At 36.4% G+C, this 22,336-nt stretch overlaps 1 protein-coding gene across 1 annotated transcript; it reads right to left on the bottom strand.

The window, feature by feature from the left end:
• Positions 1-11,306: 11,306 nt before the first annotated feature.
• Positions 11,307-22,045, bottom strand: etaa1b (ETAA1 activator of ATR kinase b). The gene is made up of 6 exons (XM_055170633.2): positions 21,707-22,045; positions 21,312-21,440; positions 19,047-19,108; positions 18,863-18,969; positions 17,339-18,627; positions 11,307-12,030 (listed from the first exon to the last, which is right to left on the bottom strand). Exons 1-6 carry the CDS (start codon positions 21,873-21,875, stop codon positions 11,906-11,908), a joined length of 1,881 nt encoding a protein of 626 aa, XP_055026608.2. The 5' UTR covers positions 21,876-22,045; the 3' UTR covers positions 11,307-11,905.
• Positions 22,046-22,336: the final 291 nt, after the last annotated feature.

Here is a 22,336-nt window from a genome sequence, read left to right as displayed (position 1 = left end):
ATTTCTTCATAAATTGGTCATAAAATGTGTTCTGATCTTCATCTAAGTCACAACAATAAAGAAACACAGTCTGCTTAAACTAATGCCGCACAAACATTATACGTTTTCATGTTTTTATTGAACACAACATGTAGTGCAGGGTGGAAAAAGCATGCGAAACCCTAGGCCAATGACTTCTCCAAGAGCTAATTGGAGCCAGGAGTCAGCCAACCTGGGGTCCAATCAATGTGATGAGATTGGATGTGTTGATTAAAGCTGCCCTGTCCAATAAAAAACACACACCAGTTTTGAGTTTGCTGTTCTGAAGAAGCATTGATTTGAACCATGCCTCGCACAAAAGAGCTATCAGAAGACCTACGATCAAGAATTGTTGACTTACATAAAGCTGGAAAGGGCTACAAAAGTATATCTAAAAGCCTTGATGTTCATGTGTCCACAGTAAGACAGATTGTCTACAAATGGAGAAAGTTCAGCACTGTTGCTACACTCCCTAGGCGTGGTCGTCCTGTAAAGATGACTGCAAGAGCACAGCGGAGAATGCTCAATGAGGTGAAGAAGAATCCTAGAGTGTCTGCTAAAGACTTACAGAAATCTCTGGTACATGCTAACATTTTTGTAGACAAATCTACAATAAGGAAAACATTAAACAAGAATGGACTTCATGGGAGGACACCACGGAGGAAGCCACTGCTGTCCAAAAAAACATTGGAGCATGTTTGAAGTTTGCAAAAGAGCACCTGGATGTTCCACAGCACTACTGGCAAAACATTCTGTGGACAGATGAAACCAAAATTGAGTTGTTTGGAAAGAACACACAACGCTACGTGTGGAGAACAAAAGGCACAACACACCAACATCAAAACCTCATCCCAACTGTGAAATATGGTGGAGGGGGCATCATGGTTTGGGGCTGCTTTGCTGCCTCAGGCCCTGGATGGATTACTGTCATCGATGAAAAAATGAATTCTAAAGTTTATCAAGACATTTTGCAGGAAAACTTAAGACCATCTGTCCGCCAACTGAAGCTTAACAGAGGATGGACAATGCAACAGGACAACGACACAAAGCATAGAAGTAAATCAACAACAGAATGGCTTCAACAGAAGAAAATACGCCTTCTGGAGTGGCCCAGTCAGAGCCCTGACCTCAACCCATTTTTGATATACACAGTTACATACAGTTAACATAGCATACTACATACAGTAACGCATAATTTATTGAATATATTTTAACATGGGAACCTTAATTTTTATTACGTTTTATCAACATATGTTTCAAAAATGTATTTTGTTGCCATAATTTCATCCTCCCATCAAAAAAATATTTTGAATTCAAACAATATTTGGAGGACCCCTGGTAATACCACCAGGGACCCCCACAGGGCCCGGACCCACTGTTGAAGACCCATGCTTTACATATTTTTCCATACTTTTAAATGTTATATTCTGTTTAAAAATAGACATTTCAAGCCATGTACTGTGTGATTGTAGCCTTGTGTGTATACATTACAGATATTTCTAACATTTAAAAAAATTAACTAGGGAACCATTATACACCGTCAGAATGAGGTACAAAAAGGTACGAAACATGTAAATTTTCTGTCGCTGGGCTGGTCCCCTTAAGGGTTCATTTTTGTACCTTTATGGGTATAGACGGTTTCAGCAGTAACAACATAAACAAGCGGCTTTCGTGGTCCTCACGTAACTTCCGGTAAACTCCTCGAAGAACCTTTTTTTAACAACAAAGTCCTTTTAAAGTAGTTTATTTATATAACAAGCAAAATAAACAACACGTAGATTACATAGGAACCCAAAACATTTGTTATTTTCGATGAGGTATTTGTTTAATAGTTCAGTTTTAGCAACTAGTCAGACCATTAAACAAACAGAAACCGGAAGTAAAGATCGGACCAGACGCTTATTGCGTCACCGCACGTGCGTCCGATGAAACGGGATATACAGTACATTAAAATTATACCTTTTGGGGTTCAATATTATACTCCAATGACCTATTGTGTATCTTAAAGGATTAGTCCATTTTCTTAAAAGAAAAATCCAGATAATTTACTCACCACCATGTCATCCAAAATGTTGATTTCTTTCTTTGCTCAGTCGAGAAGAAACCACGTTTCCTGAGGAAAACACTGCAGGACTCCTCCAACCCCAATGGACTTTAATAGAGCCCAACATCCAACACTCAACCCAACACACAACAGTTTTTTCAACAGAGTTTCAAAGGACTATAAACAATCCCAAACGAGGCACAAGGGTCTTATCTTGCAAAATGATTGTCATTTTGCTAGATAAAGCACAACTTCTCGTCATGTAGATCCGGTCGTGATGCGCCAGCTGACCCCACGCAATACGCCATGACGTCAAGAGGTCACAGAGGACGAACGCGAAACTCCGCCCCAGTGTTTACAAGCGTCTTGAAAGAGTACCGTTCTTACGTTGTTGTATGTCAACTGATACTAATTAATGTCTTTGTGGCAGTTTATTGTTTAAAATGGTCCGCAAATGTGCGTTTTATATATGTAACACGTGACCTTCCTACGTCACAACGCATTTACGTTAGGTCACGCTGGACCGGACCTAGACGAAAAGTTGTGGTTTAAAAGTACTCTTTTTTCTCATCAAAAATGACAATAGTTTCGCTAGATAAGACCCTTATGCCTCGTTTGGGATTGTTTATAGTCCTTTGAAACTCCGTTGAAAAAAACTGTTACGTGTTAAGTATTAAATGTTGGGCTCTAATAAAGTCCATTAAAATTAGATAAATCCTGCAATGTTTTCCTCTAAAAACATAATTTCTTCTGGACTGAACAAAGAAAGACATCAACATTTTGGATGACATGGTGGTAAGTAAATTATCTGGATTTTTCTTTTAAGAAAATGGACTAATCCTTAAAGGAACAAATTTGTACCAGTTAAATTTTAGGAGTACAAAACATTAAAGGTACACAATAGATTCTTAAGGTACAGTAAAGTACCCAAAAGGTAAAACCTCATATTATGTTAAGTATACCTTTAAAGGTACAAAACAGAACCATATGGGCACCCCAACGGCAGAAAAGGCACAATTTTGTACCTTTTTTTCTGACACTGTGAGTGCACCTTAATATCCGGTGTTGCCTTTTTGAGCATCAATGACTGTTTGTAAACATTTTGTGTGTCTTGAATAGCAAAACGGGATCTCCACATCACCATTCAAAGGTACACAAGAAGACGTCAATCAACTGTTTGTGTGAAAGTGTAAAAGTTTTTACTGTCACCACTCATGATAAACCACAGATTTATGCAACTCTCAAATCTCAAAAGGTAAGCAACATGGGTACAGTATGTAAACTTTTTTAAATGATACACTCTTAAAAACAATGATGCTTTATGATGCCATAAAAGAACCATTTTTGGCTGAACATCTGAAGATTGATGTTAAAGTAATGAGGAACCAAACATGGTTCTTCTATGGCATCGCTGTGAAATACCTTTGTAGCACCTTTATTTTTAAGAGTGTAATTAATGCAATTTTAGTTTTTGCTCTGTGTTGTGGAATATATGTATATATCCAGGCTACTAAATAAAAAAGCACTATTAATAATCTTTCTTATCAAAATAAAGATACATCTTGCAGATTCTTCAAGGAAAATGTCAACTTACACTATGAGCCGAGTTGTACATGCACTGGACTATTATGATCATGTCGAAACACGCAAGCGTGTGTTGTGAGTTCGTAATAAACCATAAACCTAATTTAGGGGGATTTTTGTTTCAAGGTCACGCCGCTGCCAGCGTACAGACAGCACTGAAAACAACGCCGTCTCTTTTTCCAGAGCGAACCGACTGAAAAGCACATTAAATGGCAAAACCAGAGCATAATGAAGCTGCAAAACAAAAACAACGTGCCAAAAGAGAAGAAAAAAACCCGAGTGTGTAATGGAGGCCAGATGAGCTGACAGTAACAAATACCTCCATTAGCTGCCACTGGTGGAGGCCTGAAGGACTTGGAGAAGGTTTTCACACAAAACACGTTGAGGTTGGGACGTGTTAGAGGACGTGTCCTGTTCAGGTGGGCCATGGGAGGGAAATCAACCTGAGCGAACTACGGAGGGGAAGCGCTGGCCGTAGAGCCTACAGACCTGTGCTCTGTTGCATTTTCCATGGACTCAGTGTGTGTGTGTGTTTGTAAAGGACAGCTGGGATTTCAATCAGAGACTTCTTTATGCAGTCTTCTAACACATAATGAACCGAAGCACTGCTCAGCGTGAGCAAGCCTTATTCACATACACACTGCCGGTCATTACAGCAACACACACGCAGCATGCAATCAAAACCAAATGTGTTGCAAAGCTTTCAAAAGTCACGTCAGAAATGACAACGTGCTGAGCAGAAAGCCATTTGTCCGATCCTTTAAAAGTTTATATCAACAATTAGTTCATAATAAGTCGGTTTGATTAAAAGCTGAAGGCCACAGGCTGCAGAGCTCCTCGGGGGCTGATCTGGTGCACGAAAAAAATTACCTCACCCTAAACCTGTCAGCACACCATTACAGCCCACGCCGCCATATGATGGCATGCCAGAAAAAAACTGGAAGAAAAAAAATTCTGAAGCCATTGTAGCGAGAAGGTGTTGGCAGATGTAAGCTTAAGGAATGCAATGACAGGATTATTTGTTGGACGGAGTTTGTGCAATGGAGAAATGTTTAAGGGAAAACGGCTTCAATCTGTGGGTTCTTATCAGTAAGCCTAATAAAATAAGATAGGGGAATATGTGGATGAGAAATCAGATAAGGCGAGAAAGAAAAACAAAACGGCTCTAAACATTAGCAAGCAAAGGTTACAGTCTAGAAAAGCAGTGAGTCATGCAGAACAGAGAGTCAAAAAGAGGTTTGCTGAGGAAAGAAACTCTGCGTTGGGTTGTGCTACTCGTATCTGTTGTGGAAACAAAAAAGTCCACCAATGGTGATTTGTTATCCCACAAATGTTTGGAAAAGTATAGCTGGGTCTTATCAACTTAGTGGAGATTTAAATTGGATTTAGCATGACCAAAAAAATGAAAGCAAAACAAAAATGTAGTCAACGCGACTTGTGTATTCAAGAAGTTTTCTGAGGTCATACAGTACAATAGTCCTGTTTAAAAGCATACAAAAAACTTTTTTGTCAAGTAATATTGCAATAATCTAATAGCACTTTGCCTGTTAAACTTTTACTTTTCAACCATTTTAAGGTTTTTATCAGCAGTGTTTTACATAATTATTGTTACTATTATAGTATTATGTATTTTATTGGTACTTTACAAGTTCCCATTAAAGTGCACCTATTTCAATGCTAAAAAACAATGCTATTTTGTGTATATGGTATAGTGGTTTGCGTTTATTGTATTATTGTAACTCCAGATATCACTCTCTTCCTGAAAACCATGGATTTTGTGCAAAACTCATTGATTTGTAAAGTCCCTGATTGGCCAGCTAATCTGTACGTTGTGATTGCCCGTTGTGATCAGCCGGAAATGTGATGCTCATTACCATGTTTAAAAGATTTGGTCACAATGTAATGCTGACTAGGGTGACCATACGTGCCATTCCTCCCAGACGCGTCCTGGCCAGCATTTCGGTGCATCTTCCGGAAGTCATATTTGTCGACCACATACATCATATAGGATTATTGTCATTATTACAGAAAAGCAACCGTTACCTTTTAAGGTAAGAATGAAACTACGATTGTATGTCTTATCTTTTTAACTGAATGGCGTATGCGGTCAACAAATACAACTTCCGGAAGACGCACCGAAATCCTGGCCAGGATGCGTCCGGGAAGAATGGCACGTATGGTCACCCTAATGCTGACAGGAGTTAATAAACAGGCTGTGAGGAATTATGAAAATGTCGGTATTGTCTACATCACCAAGTCCAGGAAGTAAACTGATGCCTACAATCCGTGTGTTTGTTGTAGTCCAAGAAAAGAGATTTAAGATGATAACTCGCATCATTTACTTTGGGGTTTCTACCTTTTGCATATGGTTAACATGTATAAATACACACTTACACACCATAGGAAATGTAAAAACGTGAATCGGACGATAGGTGCCCTTTAACATGTAATCAACAGGGTAAAGAGATAGCATATTTGGGGTGCTGTCCAAGAGGAGGGCACCAAACTCACAATATTACCCCGAAACCCAAGTACCCCCCCCCCCCCTCCTCTTTAACTTGGATAGATGAAACAACAGAGAGAAATGCGATGGGGTCACGGGACGGAGGTGAGGGGCGGTGGGCCATTCCACCGAATTGGTGCCATTTCTGTCTCCAGGACAATATATGTATAAGAAAACTTACTCAAAAATGCATTTTATTATTAGGCTAAGTGTCTTGCATTTTAATCTAACACCAAGTATATAATAAAAAACTACACAGAACACAAAAGACAGAATTTTTATCCATACCTTGCTCTTTATATCAAAACATAAAATTTTTCAGAAATCTTTTTGCGTGAGACCATATCCCATCTTTTTACCATTGATAAAGTCATAATATTTAAAGGGGCCATGGCATGAAAATCTGACTATTTCCATGTTTAAGTGCAATGATTGGGTCCCCAGTGCTTCTATCAAACTAGAAAATGTGGTAAAGATCAACCCAATAACTTAGTTATAGTAAACCATTCTCTGCAAGCATGTGAAAAATTAGGTCATTGAAATTTGGCTTTCCTTATGATGTCATAAGGAGATCTTATTATCATAATACGGACCCTTATTCTGCACTATCCAGTCATAGCACTGCCATTTAGCGCAGAGAGAAAGAGAGATAAAAAATAATTGATAGCACAATTGAGTTTCAATTGCATCAATCCGCCATCATGTTTATCAGTGTTTGCACTTCATCCGCTCATTTGAATTTTAAAGGACACACCCAAAACGGCACATTTTTGCATAAACCTACACATTGGCAATTTTAACATGCTATAATAAATGATCTATATGGTATTTTGAGCTAAAACTTGCTCTGGGGACACCAAAGATTTTTGTGACATGTCCCCTTAAGATAAAATCCAAATTTTAGTCATGTGCCCAGGATATCACTCATTCCTGCTACCTCTTAATGTTCACTCCTGTTGCCCAATTCTTTGATGTTATTGGTTTATTAAAAAAAAAAAGGTAAATCACTAGAATTTGCTCAGTGTCTCCATGCTAATAGCAGATATGTAATGCAGCTGTATTTTATGTATTTGCTAAATTATGTTCTGTTACTTACCTAAATGCCTCCATCTTTCATTATGAAACCATGTTAAAAAATAAACTTTTGCCTGATATTGACCAATACTCATTTTGAAAAGTAAAATATTTTATGTGTTATTAGATTTAGTGTAAAAAAGATAAAACATTAAATGAATTTGCAAATGGCATGCAAACCTCTTCGTGCTGATTGGTTGCATTGCGTGCTCCTCCCGAACTTATCTGTATATTTTGTTCTCAGTTTTCTGATATATTGTAGTGTTGTAGGTGTGCAGTTATTGAAAAATAATCAACACCCATGAAACATTTCTTAACCAATCAGCATTCAACAGACCCTTGGTATAATAAAAAAGAAAAACTCTTAATAAACACATTATTAACAAAAGTATATTTTATTTGTTTAATCTGAATGTCATGTGACCAGAACCTTTAAAATGTCTTAAAATAGGCACCAAAGCAATATTTTTGGTAACCGTGGTATAAGCAGAATAATTGACTCCGGTCCTTTGAATTATTCAAAAAAATAATGCACACCTGCGGTATAACCACATTAGGTGTGCATTATTTTCTTATAATTCAACGGCTCGTCATCAATTATTCCTTACATAACCACCAGAGCAATGTTTGTGGTAACCGTGATATATGCCGAATAATTTGACTTTGTTTTATTTTGAAAATAATGCACACCTGTTGATAACCAAATTATCACCTTGGGTGTGCATAATTTTCAAATAATTCAACAGACCATTGTTAATTATTCCTTACTTAAACCATTACCTTATTTACATTTCAATGTAAGTAAATAAATTTGTAGCACTGTAATATCATTGATCTGTTTGTTTGAGCATCTTACCTCTGACACAGTGACACTGGCCAAACCAATAGCATGAGTTTGGGGAGGGACTACTTAGATTTCTAACCAATGGATGAGGAGTGGTAATAATTTTTTTAATTATGCACACTTCATTTTTAAATTTCGGTCTGCAAAGCGAGTCATATGGAGTACTTTTTTAAAATCAAAATCTGAAGAAACAATGATTCATGCAGAACATGAAGCCAAAAACAAAGCTTGCAGCCCAGCATCTGCAAAAATATTTTTATATTATTTGCTCCAAAAAGCAATGCCTGCCACGTAATCTGTTGTGAAACAACAAATAACACTCTCATTTTCCAAAGGTTTGTCAAGTCCTACGCATGCTTTGAGAAATATGCTTTTAAAAATGAGGAGATCAACATATCTTCCATTTCCATAATCTACCCAGCGACCTGTCTGTCTTGGAATGCTCTCATGATGAAGAAAACTGCAGGCTCCTTTCAGCTTAAAGATGTTTGTGAAGGGTTAGAGAAGACTTTGCCTGAGAGTTTGCATTAGTCCTTTCATACCTGGGGACCAATGAACGGAGCCCTCAGGTAAGCCTTGTTGAAACAAATCTAAGCTGCTAATGACACACACCGTGAAAATATTCACAGTTCATTTAGCTTGATGACAACCTTTGCCCACCATGCACCCCCCCCCCCCCGGTCAGCTTTTTTGTGTATTAGTCATAGTTTGTTGAGGAATCTGAAATGGGCGATGCTGTGATAGCACTTTCTCGTCGGACATAATGCATTTGGGAAACCATCAAATTGTTTGTCATTCTTGTACTTTCTGGCACGCTGAATGGCAAAAACAAGTTATGTGACATGATGGTTACTGAGTGATAAGCATTTGAAGAAGTCTCTTCTGCATAAAAATAAAATGTCTGTCAGTATTTACCCTCCTCCTAAACTGTCATGCTGTTATTGTTTCTCTGTGGAACAAAAGATGAAAATGTAAAGAATCTTCACGCAAGTCAAGTTTCAGACTGGCTGATATTTAAATATTTTGTTACCCAATCTGTGAAAATCCCTATATTATTCCCTATTGATTACATGTTAATGCCAACTTGTGAAAATATATGCTAAATACATTTCGTAGAAAGTAAAGCCTACACTGAAAAAAATTATGAATTCAATTTACTCAATTTTTTAAGGTAAGTGGTCGCAATCAATTTATTTATGCTACATTTAAACAAAAGTTTTTTGTTTTGTTTCGTATTTCTAATTGTTATTGTTTAAATGTAGCTTAAATTGATTGCGACCACTTACCTTAAAAAAGTAAATTGTAAATTGAATCAAAAAAATTTTCATTGTAATTAAATGTAATTTTTATTTTACCCTTCAGATATCAACATATATTTCAAATTGTATTTCAAGGGCAAGCAAATACATTTTTAATTTTACAATCCATATGGCAAGAAATGTATAATTGGCCAAAATATATTTTGAATATATGCTAAATAGAAGCTAATTTTATAAAGTATATCTTTGAAATATATTTAATTTTAACCTATTCAAACCTGTTATTTTTATTTTTATGCTTTAAAATATATTTATATAAAAAATATATATAAAAAAGTAAAAAATATAATATAAAAAAAATATATAAAATATATATATTAAATGCTATAAAATATATTTATTTTTTAAATATATTTCAAAACATACAAAAAAAGATATATATTTTGCCGTAGATCATGTCAAAGATTAAAGTGGATGTGAAATCAATGATTAAAATCAAACGTTGATGCTCCAAATCTCAAAAAAAATCTGTATATATATATTTATATTAAATGCTATAAAATATATTTATTTTAAAAATATATTTCAAAATATACAAAAAAATGCCCCCAAAAATAATTTTTTAAGCATATTTCAAAATATTTTTTGGCCATTTTTTAAAATATATTTAAAATATATATATAGTATTTTTGCCATATAAAGATCATGTCAAAGATTAAAGTGGATGTGAAATCAATGATTAAAATCAAACGTTGATGCTCCAAATAAAAAAAAAAATCGTATCTGGATTTGACGGACAGGGTCACATTTGATCCCCCAAAAGATCACCACGTTTGACATCATTCATGCCAAATGCAATCCATCAAACATGCCATATTTGAACATACCCCTCCAGTGTCTATAGCTCGCCAGGCTATTGGGGTAAACATGCCACCCATACAGTGGCACTGTTAATGTACACATAAGTCAAAGGATAAATTAGCAGCCTTCTTCAGCTCTTACCGGATGATTTGACTTGTGTAAGTGGTGCCATGACACAGTTGAACAGCGAGGTAAGTGAAATGGATTAGGCTTGTTGGCTTTTTAGAAAAGCACAACGTCATCTCTGTGAGCTTTAAGACACCACATTAACATCTGTTCAGCATAACAAATAAAACGGTTTAGTCTCTGGACTACTCTACAATTTACAGTTCGAGTTTCCTTCTCGGTTAGTCTGCAAGCCGTTATCTTGTTTCTGCCCAAACCAACAAGTATGCTGAAATGCAAATTGCATCTGGCACCAAGGCCCGATAATTTGGCGTAATTACTACAGCTTGATACCGGAGTACGCTCCCCCCTCATGGCACGGATCCATCGCAATAATCGGTAATTGCTCTCCATTTTTGACGCAAAAAATACCGAAACACCCATTACTCTGTTCTCCAGCAGCTTGATAATGCCACATTACAGAAAGATCCTTCACCAACTTCTATATTGTATGAACTCAACACCTGTAGGGCCCGGCGGTTTCATCATCTGCTCGGGATAAATTGTAGTCATCATCATAACCATAATCACAGTAATAAAAAAGTCCTCATCCTCTTGCCAAATTACGGTGGCATTTGATTTAGAGTAATTGAGGGAGGGGGCGGCGGACTTTACGCTACAATATGCTTTGTCTTGATTGGTGGAGTACAAACAAGCACACACCTGTGCGACTTACACCTGAGAGGGGCCGGGGCCCGGATCATGATGATGCGCTGACATTCCCCGGGGCACACAATGACTTACATTGTGACGTATAATAAACCAGGTGTGGAGGGGTTATGGATAGAAAGAGATATTTCATTAGCATAAAAATATAGGAACATTGCATGTTAAAAATTTTATTTGTTATGGTTGAGGTTTAGACACCTGATCTGATGTAATTAAACTGTGAAACCCAATAATTGCAGTCAGTCAACATTCAATGTGTTTTAATAAAGACTTCGATATCACGTGTCTTTTTTGTTTCGTTTATTTGCCTCTTCTATTAAGGCCATAATTACGTTTTAACAAAAAATGTGGAACATAGACACAACAAGGTACATAAAAAAAGGACCTCCAGGTTTATCAACAAAAATTCAAGTATTTGTCAACCGTTTACAACGTGTAAATGGTCTTGTAATTGTCAGCGATGACTGGAAAACTAGATCCAATTTTTTGACCAACTGAAACGGACCTGCCATTTGTAATTCTGCATATACTTTAATTTTTTATACATTATAATACAGATGACATATATAATACAGATTCTTGAAAACACTACACTTCGCAGAACTCCGATACTACAGATAATACTGAGTGGCTTTTTTACTTTCTTTTTTTAAATACTTTTTTCCTTAACAGATACAACACTGCAGTACACAATTCTGAAAGAAGAAACTTATTAGCGTTTAACTATAAATCGGTAACAGCTTTGGAGGACTGGAATCAAATCTTCAAGTTATATGATTCATAGCTTTTTCTGTGATGTTTATGGTGTAGCAGCTTTATAATGACAATAACATAATTAGTCCATTATTACAGTACAGAACATTCATATTATTCACTGTGCCGTCCTATTTAGGAGCTTCTTGTTTTTGGCTGGCCTGCATGCGTAATTTCCTCCTTGCTATTGCTTCCTGCTTCTTCCTCTCAATCTCAGCAGCTGAACATTTCACTGTCGTATTGGATGAAACAAAGACTGGAAAACAACAAAGAAAAAGAGATTACTGCTGAGTTAACATTGTTAAAGATGCTGCTCATAAAAAATGTTTAACAATCAACAATTTTGTAAATCCATTTGTTAAAAAACGTTAGTACATCAGTAAAACAAGGGTTTAGTTCACCTTAATATAAACATTCAGTTAACACTATAATACGTTTGTATTTGTTGACAATTATTAATCTTAGTTCATGTCAATTTTTACATTTACGTACAATGCACACATACTATTCTGATGATGATCATGAGAAACCTCGCGTATGCGTAAAATCTGAACTATACTTCTAGCTTTAGTGAATGCATTAAAGGATTACTCCACTTTTATAAAAAAATATCCCCATGTCATTCAAGATGTTTATGTCCTTCTTTGTTCAGAAATTAAGTTTAAGGAAAACATTTCTCCATATAGTGGACTTTAGTGAACTTCAACAGTATACTACGGAAGCCGAGAGAGGACATGCAGTATAATTATTTTTGCTTGCTTGTTTTCTCATGATCACGACTTAATTTCTTGTTATCTCGAGATAACAAAAGTAGTTTTCTTGTTATCATGACATGATAATCCAAATGTCAATGTAATTTCCTGTCCATAATATTTGAAGTGGACTGCTAATGCATACGAGTTGGGGTGGCCGTTACAACACGCGTAGATAATGTGTAGCCGATAGACTTAATAAATAAATAAGGTTGGACGGTTCAAGTTCGTGAATTTAGGGACTATCTCTTAAGTAATACTGTACACGTTTCTATCTTCAATAGTATTTAACAGTTATTTAAAGGAACAGTATGTAAGAAAATATATCAATTAATCATAAAATGGCCCTGATATGTCACTAGACATTAATATATAATTTTCATTTCAAATACATGTATCAGTGACAACAGTGGTCCGGCCAGGATATTGTCAATTAAAAAGTGGAGTTGCAGCCCTCAACTGATGTTTATGTTGTGTATTGGCCACCAGTTGTGTGATTGCAGTACCAGTTTTAGCCACAAGTTTTGTGATTGCAATACAAGCTTTGGCCACAATCCTACATACTGTTCCTTTAAATAAATATCAAAAATCTAAAACGTTTGCAATATAGCTGACAACCACATAAACACTATGGTTTGTGACTGTTTGTTGACTTTCAGTCATTCCATTTAAATGCTGTTAAAAGTAGAAATGTGTATTGAGTAACGTGTATCGGTCCCTAAATTCACCACTGTAAAATTGTAAATATTGACAAATCTATTTTAGCTTGAGCTAATCTCTAATCCAAGTAAAATCTAATTGGTTCATCCTAGGGCTGCAGCTATCGATTCTTTTTGTAATCGATTAATCTAGCACTGAATCGATCGATTAATCGAGTAATCGGATAATTTTTTTGTGTGTTTTTAAACAACCAAAACAAATAATGCATAACGAAAATGACTTGGCTGTAAAATGTTCAAGCATTTGGCTTTTATTTCTAAAAAAACCAGAGGTATTTGGCTCCAAGAAATAAGCCTATTTATTTCAATGTTTTACCCATTTAGTGTTTATAAGTGCCAGTGCCAACAATTAAACACTTTAATTTATTAATATGCACAACAGGTTTCATGCTGTAATCTAGCACTGACATCAAAGTAAATATCTGGTTTATGTACATTTCTACACCTGCAGCATTTACCATTAGGCTACTAACATATTATATATCATTTCTGGGGTGAGCTTATTTGGTATGGTAACAACCTGTGTGTATGCGCGCACGTGCACTTGTGTTTGTGCGTGTGCACGCGTTCTGTGCGTGAGGAAGAGTGACACCCCAGTCAGACGTTCAGTTGCTTCATTGCAATTTGGTACGGCAGAAATACATACATTAATTTTAAATAGAACGCTGCATTTGGTTTGCATCACATGCATTGCGGTGCATTTTAGGTTAAGAATCCGTTTGAAAAATCACAACATCACCTCCCGCTGTATACAGTGAATGCATGCTGAAATTATTGTTGCGTGGCTACATAAAAGTTTAAGCATATGTGATGCATTGCGCGATCGGTCTGACTCGCGCGAGAGAGAATAACTTCCTTATGCTAAACTCCAATAAAACAGAGATTATTATTATTGAACAAAATATGTCAGATTACAAGTTGCCCATATATGATTGCACTGTGGTGCCGTTTTTTGGTACACACACCTGTAGTGCATGCGTGTGTGTCAAGGGGTTCTTTTTTAATCTATACTGTCCTGCAATTGAACGTGAATACGTTTACTCCTTAAAAACATCAAAGCTAAACATCATATCTAGTCAAACCGCATAACGACATCGCTACAAATACAGTATGGGATTAAAATCAGCGGAAGCTATGTTACCTTGTTTCATCGACGCTTGGTGAAACAACAGTGGATGTTTTCAGTTCAGATGCTGAATGTAATGATCCAAAACTTTAGACAGTCTCTCTCTGCCGTTTATGGACATATTCGCTCCGCCATCGCGCCAACTAAATTCAAAATGAACCACGTGCTATGATGTGCTTCCTGAACATTGAACAACGGTCCGTGTGAATCAGATCTTGGCGCGTGTAGTGCGCGTCATAGGAATTTAACGAGGCTTCGAGGCAGAATTTTTGCCTCGAGGAATTTTTTGAATCGAGTAAATCGAGTAACTCGATGAATCGTTTCAGCCCTAGTTCATCCATGCTAATTTAGCAAATTATGCTTTGCTGTTTACAAACAAAACAACACGTTCTATCGAGTACACATAAGCTTTAATCACATTTGAAGAATACAACTTTTGTTATGTCAAGATCACGAGAAAACAACTTTTGTTATCTCGAGATAATGAGAAATTAAGTCATGATCACGAGAAAACAAGCAAGCAAAAACAATAAACTCGGCTTCCGTAGTTTACTGTTTCAATGCAGTTTCAAAAGACTCTAAACGATCATAAAACAGAGGCATAAAAGTCTTATCTAGCAAAACGATCATCATTTTCGCCAAAAATAAATAAATAAATGAAGTACTTTTAAACCACAACTTATTGTCTTGCACTAGCCGTGTGACGTGCCAGCGCGACCTTACATTTACGCAGTCACGTAAAAAGGTCACACGTAACATATGTAAAACACACCCTTGCGGACCATTTTAATCAATAAACTGACCCAAAGACTTTAATTAGTATCAGTCCACATACAACAACGTCTGAATGCTCCTCTTTCTCCACACTTGTAAACACTGGAGCGGTAGTTTTGCATACAACCTTTCGACATGATTACGTAATACGTAAGGTCACGCTGACGCATCACACGGCTAGTGCAAGACAAGAAGTTATGGTTTACAGCCCTTTGAAGCTGCATTGAAACTGTAAACTGTTGAGGTTCACTAAACTCCACTATATGGAGAAAAATCCTAAAAATGTTTTCCTCAAAAAAAAAATAAAAAACTGAATTTATTCTAGACTGAACAAAGAAAACAAACATCTTAGATGACATGGGGTAATTTTTTATAGAAGTGGACTAATCCTTTAATGCATTCATTAAAGCTAGAAATATAGTACGCGCACCGCCAGGTTTTTAAATACCATGCATACTTTGTACGTGCATGCACCAAAATGAGAATGTAGTATGTATCAGGAGATGCACTGAATTGTCGCAACGCACATGCGTCAAATGACTCTGTACACATACGAGTCAAATAAACTATGCATTGCAAGGCTGTGCATTCAGATCAGAGATGTATAAAGTACTAGGGACCCAGACTTGAGTAAAAGTACAAGTGCTCTATCAAAAAAGTTACTTGAGTAGAAGTTGAAGTGCTCTTTAAGCACAGCACTTGAGTGGAAGTACTAAAGTATTAAACATGTTTTGTACTTAAGTATTGCAAGTAGTTTTAAAAAAAATATACTACCCAAGTACTGAAAGTAAAAGTACAAGTATTGTGTAATGTAGTTATTCAAGAAAACAGTCAAAAGTTTGAATATAATATTGTTTATATTATTTCAAATGTTTAAGCTAAATGACACTCACAATTCCTTTGGCTGTAGCAGGAGTACAAGGACATGAATCTTCAGATAATTCAGATTAATTTAACTGATATGGAGATAGAGAATTCAGAATTAATGAAATATTAGTCGATATAATGGTAATAGGTAAAGGTACAAGGTGTTTCAATGTATTTAGGTTTCCTTGTTTCGCGCACACTCGCGCATTCTCTCTCTCTCTCTCGGTCTCTCTCGCGCACTTTGGTTCTCTCTTCGCTTCACATTTGTCTACAACCGCGGCTCATATTTGTGAGTGAGAGGGAGCGAGGGGTCCGCCCTTCACTTTCTCCGATTGGTTTAGACCACGATCTGTGTGTGTTTCTAATCTGTATCACCGCTCCGGCAGTGATAATGTGGGTTTGGAATGATTCGTAACATTTGAGTGTAACGAGTAACTATGCAGCACATAAAAATGTATTGGAGTAAAAGTATTAAACTCATCGAAAATATGTACTGAAGTAAAAGTGGAAGTAGGAGAAAAAAATAATACTTCAGTAGAGTACAGATACTGTCTTTTAGTACTTAAGTACAGTAGTGAAGTAGTTCTACTTCGTTACTATACATCTCTGATTCAGATACACATAAAAAAACAGACTATACTCCGGACTTTATGTTTACTAATGCCACGTTATTGTAAAGTGTTACCTAAATTCTTTCATCACCTATTCACCCTCATGTCATTCAAAACTTTCCTCTGTAGATATTTAGAATAATGTCTTAATGGAAGTCAGTGGACACCAATGTTGTTTGTTTACCACCGTCCTTCAGGAAGAAAAAGTAAAACAGGCTCAGTAAATTATCACTTTTTTGGAGTAAATAGATTTATTTCAGATGTATTATCCCGTTAATATAAGATATAGACTGTACATTTAAACTATGCTTATCAAATTCTTTTATGCATGTAGAGAAACTTGCTGTTTTTAAGATTAATGTGATTTGTTTGTGACTTCAAAGTTTGAATTGAAATGCAAAAGAGACAAAGAAAGATTTTAGGTGAATAACAACTTAAATTTCAATTTGTTCCTTAGGCAAAGCCACTAAAACATTACGAAAAAAGTTTCTTTCTGCTTTCATTGAATTTTTTGGCATTTTCAGAGCTTGCCAGCCCCTTGGCCAATGTATGGTCTCACTGCATGGAAAACAGTGTAATTATTTATTCGGAATGACATGAAGGTGGGAAAATGATGAAGTACTCCTTTAATAGGTCAACGAAACTTGCTTATCAGCATCCTATGACACTATTTCAGGGTTAATTCACTGCAGGTGCAACACCAAACACGGCTTACCTTTATTAGTTAGTGTCACAGAGTCAGACAGATGTCTTTTAAATGTCCCACGGAGGGCGTTAGAGGGATTTGGCTTTCTTGTGTTTTGTGGGATGGTCGTCAGTGAGGTGTCGTTGGTTCTGCCAGAATCAGGTCTGGGTTGTAAGGCACTTTTCACTTCAGTCAGTTTGTTTTGTGCTTGCCTGTACTGGTAACTTCTCAATCCAGTGGGATCTTTAGCTGTCTCCGGGTTTATCGCATTGTAGTCCTGTTTAAACACAGAGCTGGAACTTGGTACCGAATTGGAACGGTTGAAAGCACGTGTGGACTTTGTGGTTTCTCCTGAAAGGCTCTTTTTAGTAATATTCACAGCTTGCGCATGAGTGAAGCCAGCAGAGGAAGTTGCTTTAGACGTATTGTGCGCTAGCTCTGTGAAGTCCATGCTGTGTTTATGCTGTTCCTGACTTGCAGAGGTTTTCTCCACGTCATCGCAAGCCTGCCACAGAAGATCATCATCGTCCTCGTCGTTCCACAAAGCGTCAGAATCAAACAGAGATTTCAAGTCCTCCTTCGAAACCCCATCAAAATTAGAAGTAGAGGGTTGGCCGGAGCATTCATCGCCTTTGGTAGTTTTGTGAAACTCTGTATGCGGAGATGACTGCGCTGGTTGTTGAATCAATGTCTTTAGCAGCTTTTCAGTAGTTGGAGCATGTGACTTAACCCTAGAAGTGCCTTGGACAGACGTTTGGCTTTTGGTAAATGTGCAACTTTTCACTGTGCTCTTTTGATTCTGTAGATGGACGTCTTTGACGTGAGATACAGAGAGATGAGTCTTGGCCACAGGCTGAGCGATACTCTTATTCTGGGCTACGTTCAAAGGCATTGGATTCTGTGTCATCTCCAACACAAAAGAGTCATTGAGAAGGTCATCATTTTCCCAGTCGTCATCAAAGTCCACATTAGTTGCTTTCGGTGTGTCTACAGGTGTCTTCTTGATGGTTGCAGAACATGGCCCTGGTCCAGCAGGAGCCACCGGGGCGGTTATGCTTTCTGGTGTGCAGTGTGCTGACGGTGGGCTTAGTCTACCACTTAAGTGCTGAGTGGGACCATCAAACAGAGCCTGAAGCTCCTCCTCTTCCTGTCGGGCTTGGGAAAAGCAACCGGCTATTCCTTCTGATGTGACAGGGACGGATGCCGGTTTAACCCTTCGCGTTTCATCGTGTTGCGGCTTGTATACTTCTGTAGTCATGCGAGTCATGTTGATGTCAAACTGCTTGGCAAGTTTCATGAGGTCCTCAACATTGCTTTGCCTTGAGGAGAAAGATGATAAAATGACATCAATTAGACATTTACAAGCAGTTAGTTTTATACTACAAGAACAAACCAGAACCATATACAGAAAAATCTTAAACCAGAAACATCAGATGTCAATACCTATTTCTGTAATATCTATCAAGTAGTATAGACATGCTATATGCTTTATTACACATTTGGACATCATGATCTTTAAATGACCTCGTATGTTAGAGATTAGAGGACATGTACCGTGATGAGATCCTCCTGATTCTGGGCTGTCTAATCTCTGGAGTACAGGGTATGGCATTGTCTCCAATCCATTGAAGCACACAGTCTCTTTCATTAGGCCTCTCAACCTTAAACATTATATTACAGTTACTTATAGATCAAATTTAACATACACATCATGCTTTATTCTGGCTTGACTACAAACCTTTGGTGCAATCCTATTGACAATCTCTGAAATCTCAATGACTTTGCTATTGACTTCCTTTCCTGTGGATGGTTACAAAGACACATTATTAAGTATGAAAATTGCTGTAGTAGATGGATAGAATGACTGTATATAATGTGCAATGATAGAAATGTGTATCCTGGTAGAGATGCTGCCATACATACAGTACTGTGCAAAAGCCTAAGGCCACCATCACCAGACTTGTTGTTTTAAAAGTTTTAATGTCCATCCATATTTATTTTCAATCTATTTTATTAAAATACAAACAGAAAATACAAGAAATATGTACAAAAAATAAAAATAAAATAATTTTTAGGACTAAATGTCTTCTTTAGGCATCGTAGGTGTTAAGTGTGACCTCTCTTGGCACTAAACACATCTTGAGTGTTTTTGAACAGAATTAAGTAAAAAGACTAATTTCTTTAAAATTAGAAAATAGAATTTAATTTCATTTAGTTTAAGAGCTCCTGCAATTTCCTGCTATTGCTCAAGTGGAAGGGGAGTTTACCCTTAAAACTTGACACATCAGTTTACATTTTTATAATTTTTTAATACTATATACACATTTTCTGTACTTTCTGGATGTATTCTATTAAAGATACTGAGAAACAATTATATATGATCACTGTATATATATGATGTATTAAAAAATAAATTATGAACCACAGGCTTATATTGATTATTCACGGTATTAAGCTATTTCTTGTATATGCTATTTTATGTCTGCTAAATGCCTAAATGCAAAGCTAAAGGCCATAAGCTGAGGATTTACTTTTCCTGCACACTTTTACTGACTAGCTGGCTTCCGTTACAGAAACTTAATAAAACAATTACAGAACTGTACATGCCAGACTGCATTCCTTCTGTATGCTTTGTGCCAGACATACAAAAACGCTTGTGTATAATCATAATATTTGATTTAAAAAAAATGCAATGCACAATCTCACAATTCTCAATGTACCTGTAGATAGGCTACATGCCTACTTAGACAAGACGTCAGACTAAGAAAATACTTTTGACCTCTTTTTTGCTTTCTTGTGTCATCCTGCGAACTCCCCTTGATTAAAGACGATAGTTTCTGCTTTCTCATTCTTAATGGTAATATTTCTTGGATTTGTTTTGTGACGGTCCTGTAAAATATGAAGATATGCGGTTTGGAATCCTTTTCATTTATTATTTGTTTTTTTTTTTTGCAGCGGTTGGTGACATTTGGAAAATCTGGGCATGGATTAAAAAAAGGATCAGGACATAACGTGGACGTGCTATCGCCTATTGTCACAGGAGCGGAAGCGCTGACAGTAAGACTCTATTCCTGATTTTACTGTTTTTGCACTATTGTGTGGCAGCATTTTTATCTAAATTATCTTTATTTAAGGCCGTTTGATGATCATTGATCATGGGGGGATAAATGTTGTCCCCACCAGGGATCAGAGGCAGGGATATAAAGACCAGATAATTCCTGTCACCCCCCCTACAAATGGCACCACCACCAGCTTTGTTGTTAATTTAGATACAAACAGAAAATACAGGAAAATGTACACAAAATGAAAAACAAAACAATTTTCAGAACTAAATGTCTTCTTCAGGCATCAGTCAGTATTTAGTGTGACATCTCACATCTTGAGCTTTTTAGAGGAGACTGAAGTCCTGAAGTCATTCGATTAGAATTAGAAATTAGGATTTAATTTCATTTATGTTTAAGAGATCCTGCAGCTGCCTGCTATTGCTCAACTGGAAGGGGAGTTAACCCTTAATACTTGACACTTCACCTTATACTTTTATTCTGTTTTTAATACTACATACACATTCCCTGTATTTTTGGTTATATTCTAATAAAGAGACTGAGAAATAATTATATATAATCACTATACCATTGCAAAAACAACAAATCGAATGATGCCTTTTGCAGAGTATTGTATATACGCTTAAAATCTCCAAATTAGATTTATGAGACTTTAACCTGGATTTCAAAGACAGGGTCACATATCTTTGTTGTTATTATTTTAGAATTTACCTTTGTTACATAACTGCGAAGCTGACAAACTTTGTTGTTTATTATAAATTATCTGACACTTTGGTTTGCAAACTATTTTGCTTAACTTTGAGTAAAAATACCTGTCCTATATGTTGACGTATTATTATGTAACGGTAATGTATAACTCCGTGATATTATGGTATTGTTTGAACTTAAGAGAGATGAATACATTTTACATATAAACATATAAGTGATTTTATGAAACTTGCCATTAAAGTTTTGTGTAGGTGAATTTGGATCCCAGATGATGTCTTGCAGGGATTCAGTCTCATTCGGTGAATCTCCACTATAACAACTATCAAATCTGATTCTTGGTCGACGTTTTGGGGTTGTATAATCTGAGAATAAAGATGACAACAACAACATCATGTTTGCACAAAACATGCCACTGTTCCGCTGTTATTTCTGATCATGCTCTTTACAGTACCATGGTATATAAATATAGTAATCATTAAGTAACAGTTAGTATGCACCGGAGTACCATGATATTACTGATCATTTTACCATAGTACAACCACAGTCCTGCAATATTACAGAAGGGATACATGCTGTTTTCATCCAGTGCAGTTGTTCTGGTTCTTTATAACATATTCTGATTTGTTACCTTTACGACAGTTGTAGGAATTGTTGCAGGAAGGAGACTGTGAATCATTAAGTCCGATCAATCGTCTCTTTGTTTTCATTTTCGAAACTTTGGAGTTTCTGCTTTGACTAACGTTATCTCTCACACCACCTGCTATGCGATGCAAACCGATGTTTCTCCGGTCGGTCATGATTTATTGTAACTGATACAAACAATAACGTCCAAGTACTCATAACTTGATTGATCTAGTCACAGCACTTTTACGATAATTGTTTTTAAAATCAATAAATGATAAGCTCCTCGAGTTGGAAAGCTCTCTCACACCGCCGCCATGTTTTTTGTACATTTACACGAAGGCGCGTTTCTGATTGGTTCTTGGCATCTCGCTGCATCTCGTGACATCTCGCGAGACATCACCGCACGAAGCTTTTGCATTCTGTGTTTCGCAATAATTACAGAAAAACTAATGTAAAATGCTAAAACTGGACCCCAGACTTTAAAACTTAAAACACTTTTTTATTTTAATTGATGAAAACGCCATATTAATTATGTACATATTGTTGTTAAATTTATTCATATACTAAATATTTATACAGATTTTGAGAAAAAAAAGTAATATAATAATATTAACATGTAAATTAAAACAACACT

The sequence above is a fragment of the Misgurnus anguillicaudatus genome, chromosome 11 (assembly GCF_027580225.2).
Source record: "Misgurnus anguillicaudatus chromosome 11, ASM2758022v2, whole genome shotgun sequence".
In the NCBI taxonomy this organism is placed as follows: Eukaryota; Metazoa; Chordata; class Actinopteri; order Cypriniformes; family Cobitidae; genus Misgurnus; species Misgurnus anguillicaudatus.
The sequence above is the reverse complement of the archived record's forward strand: the minus strand, read 5'-3'. Positions and strand labels throughout refer to the sequence as shown.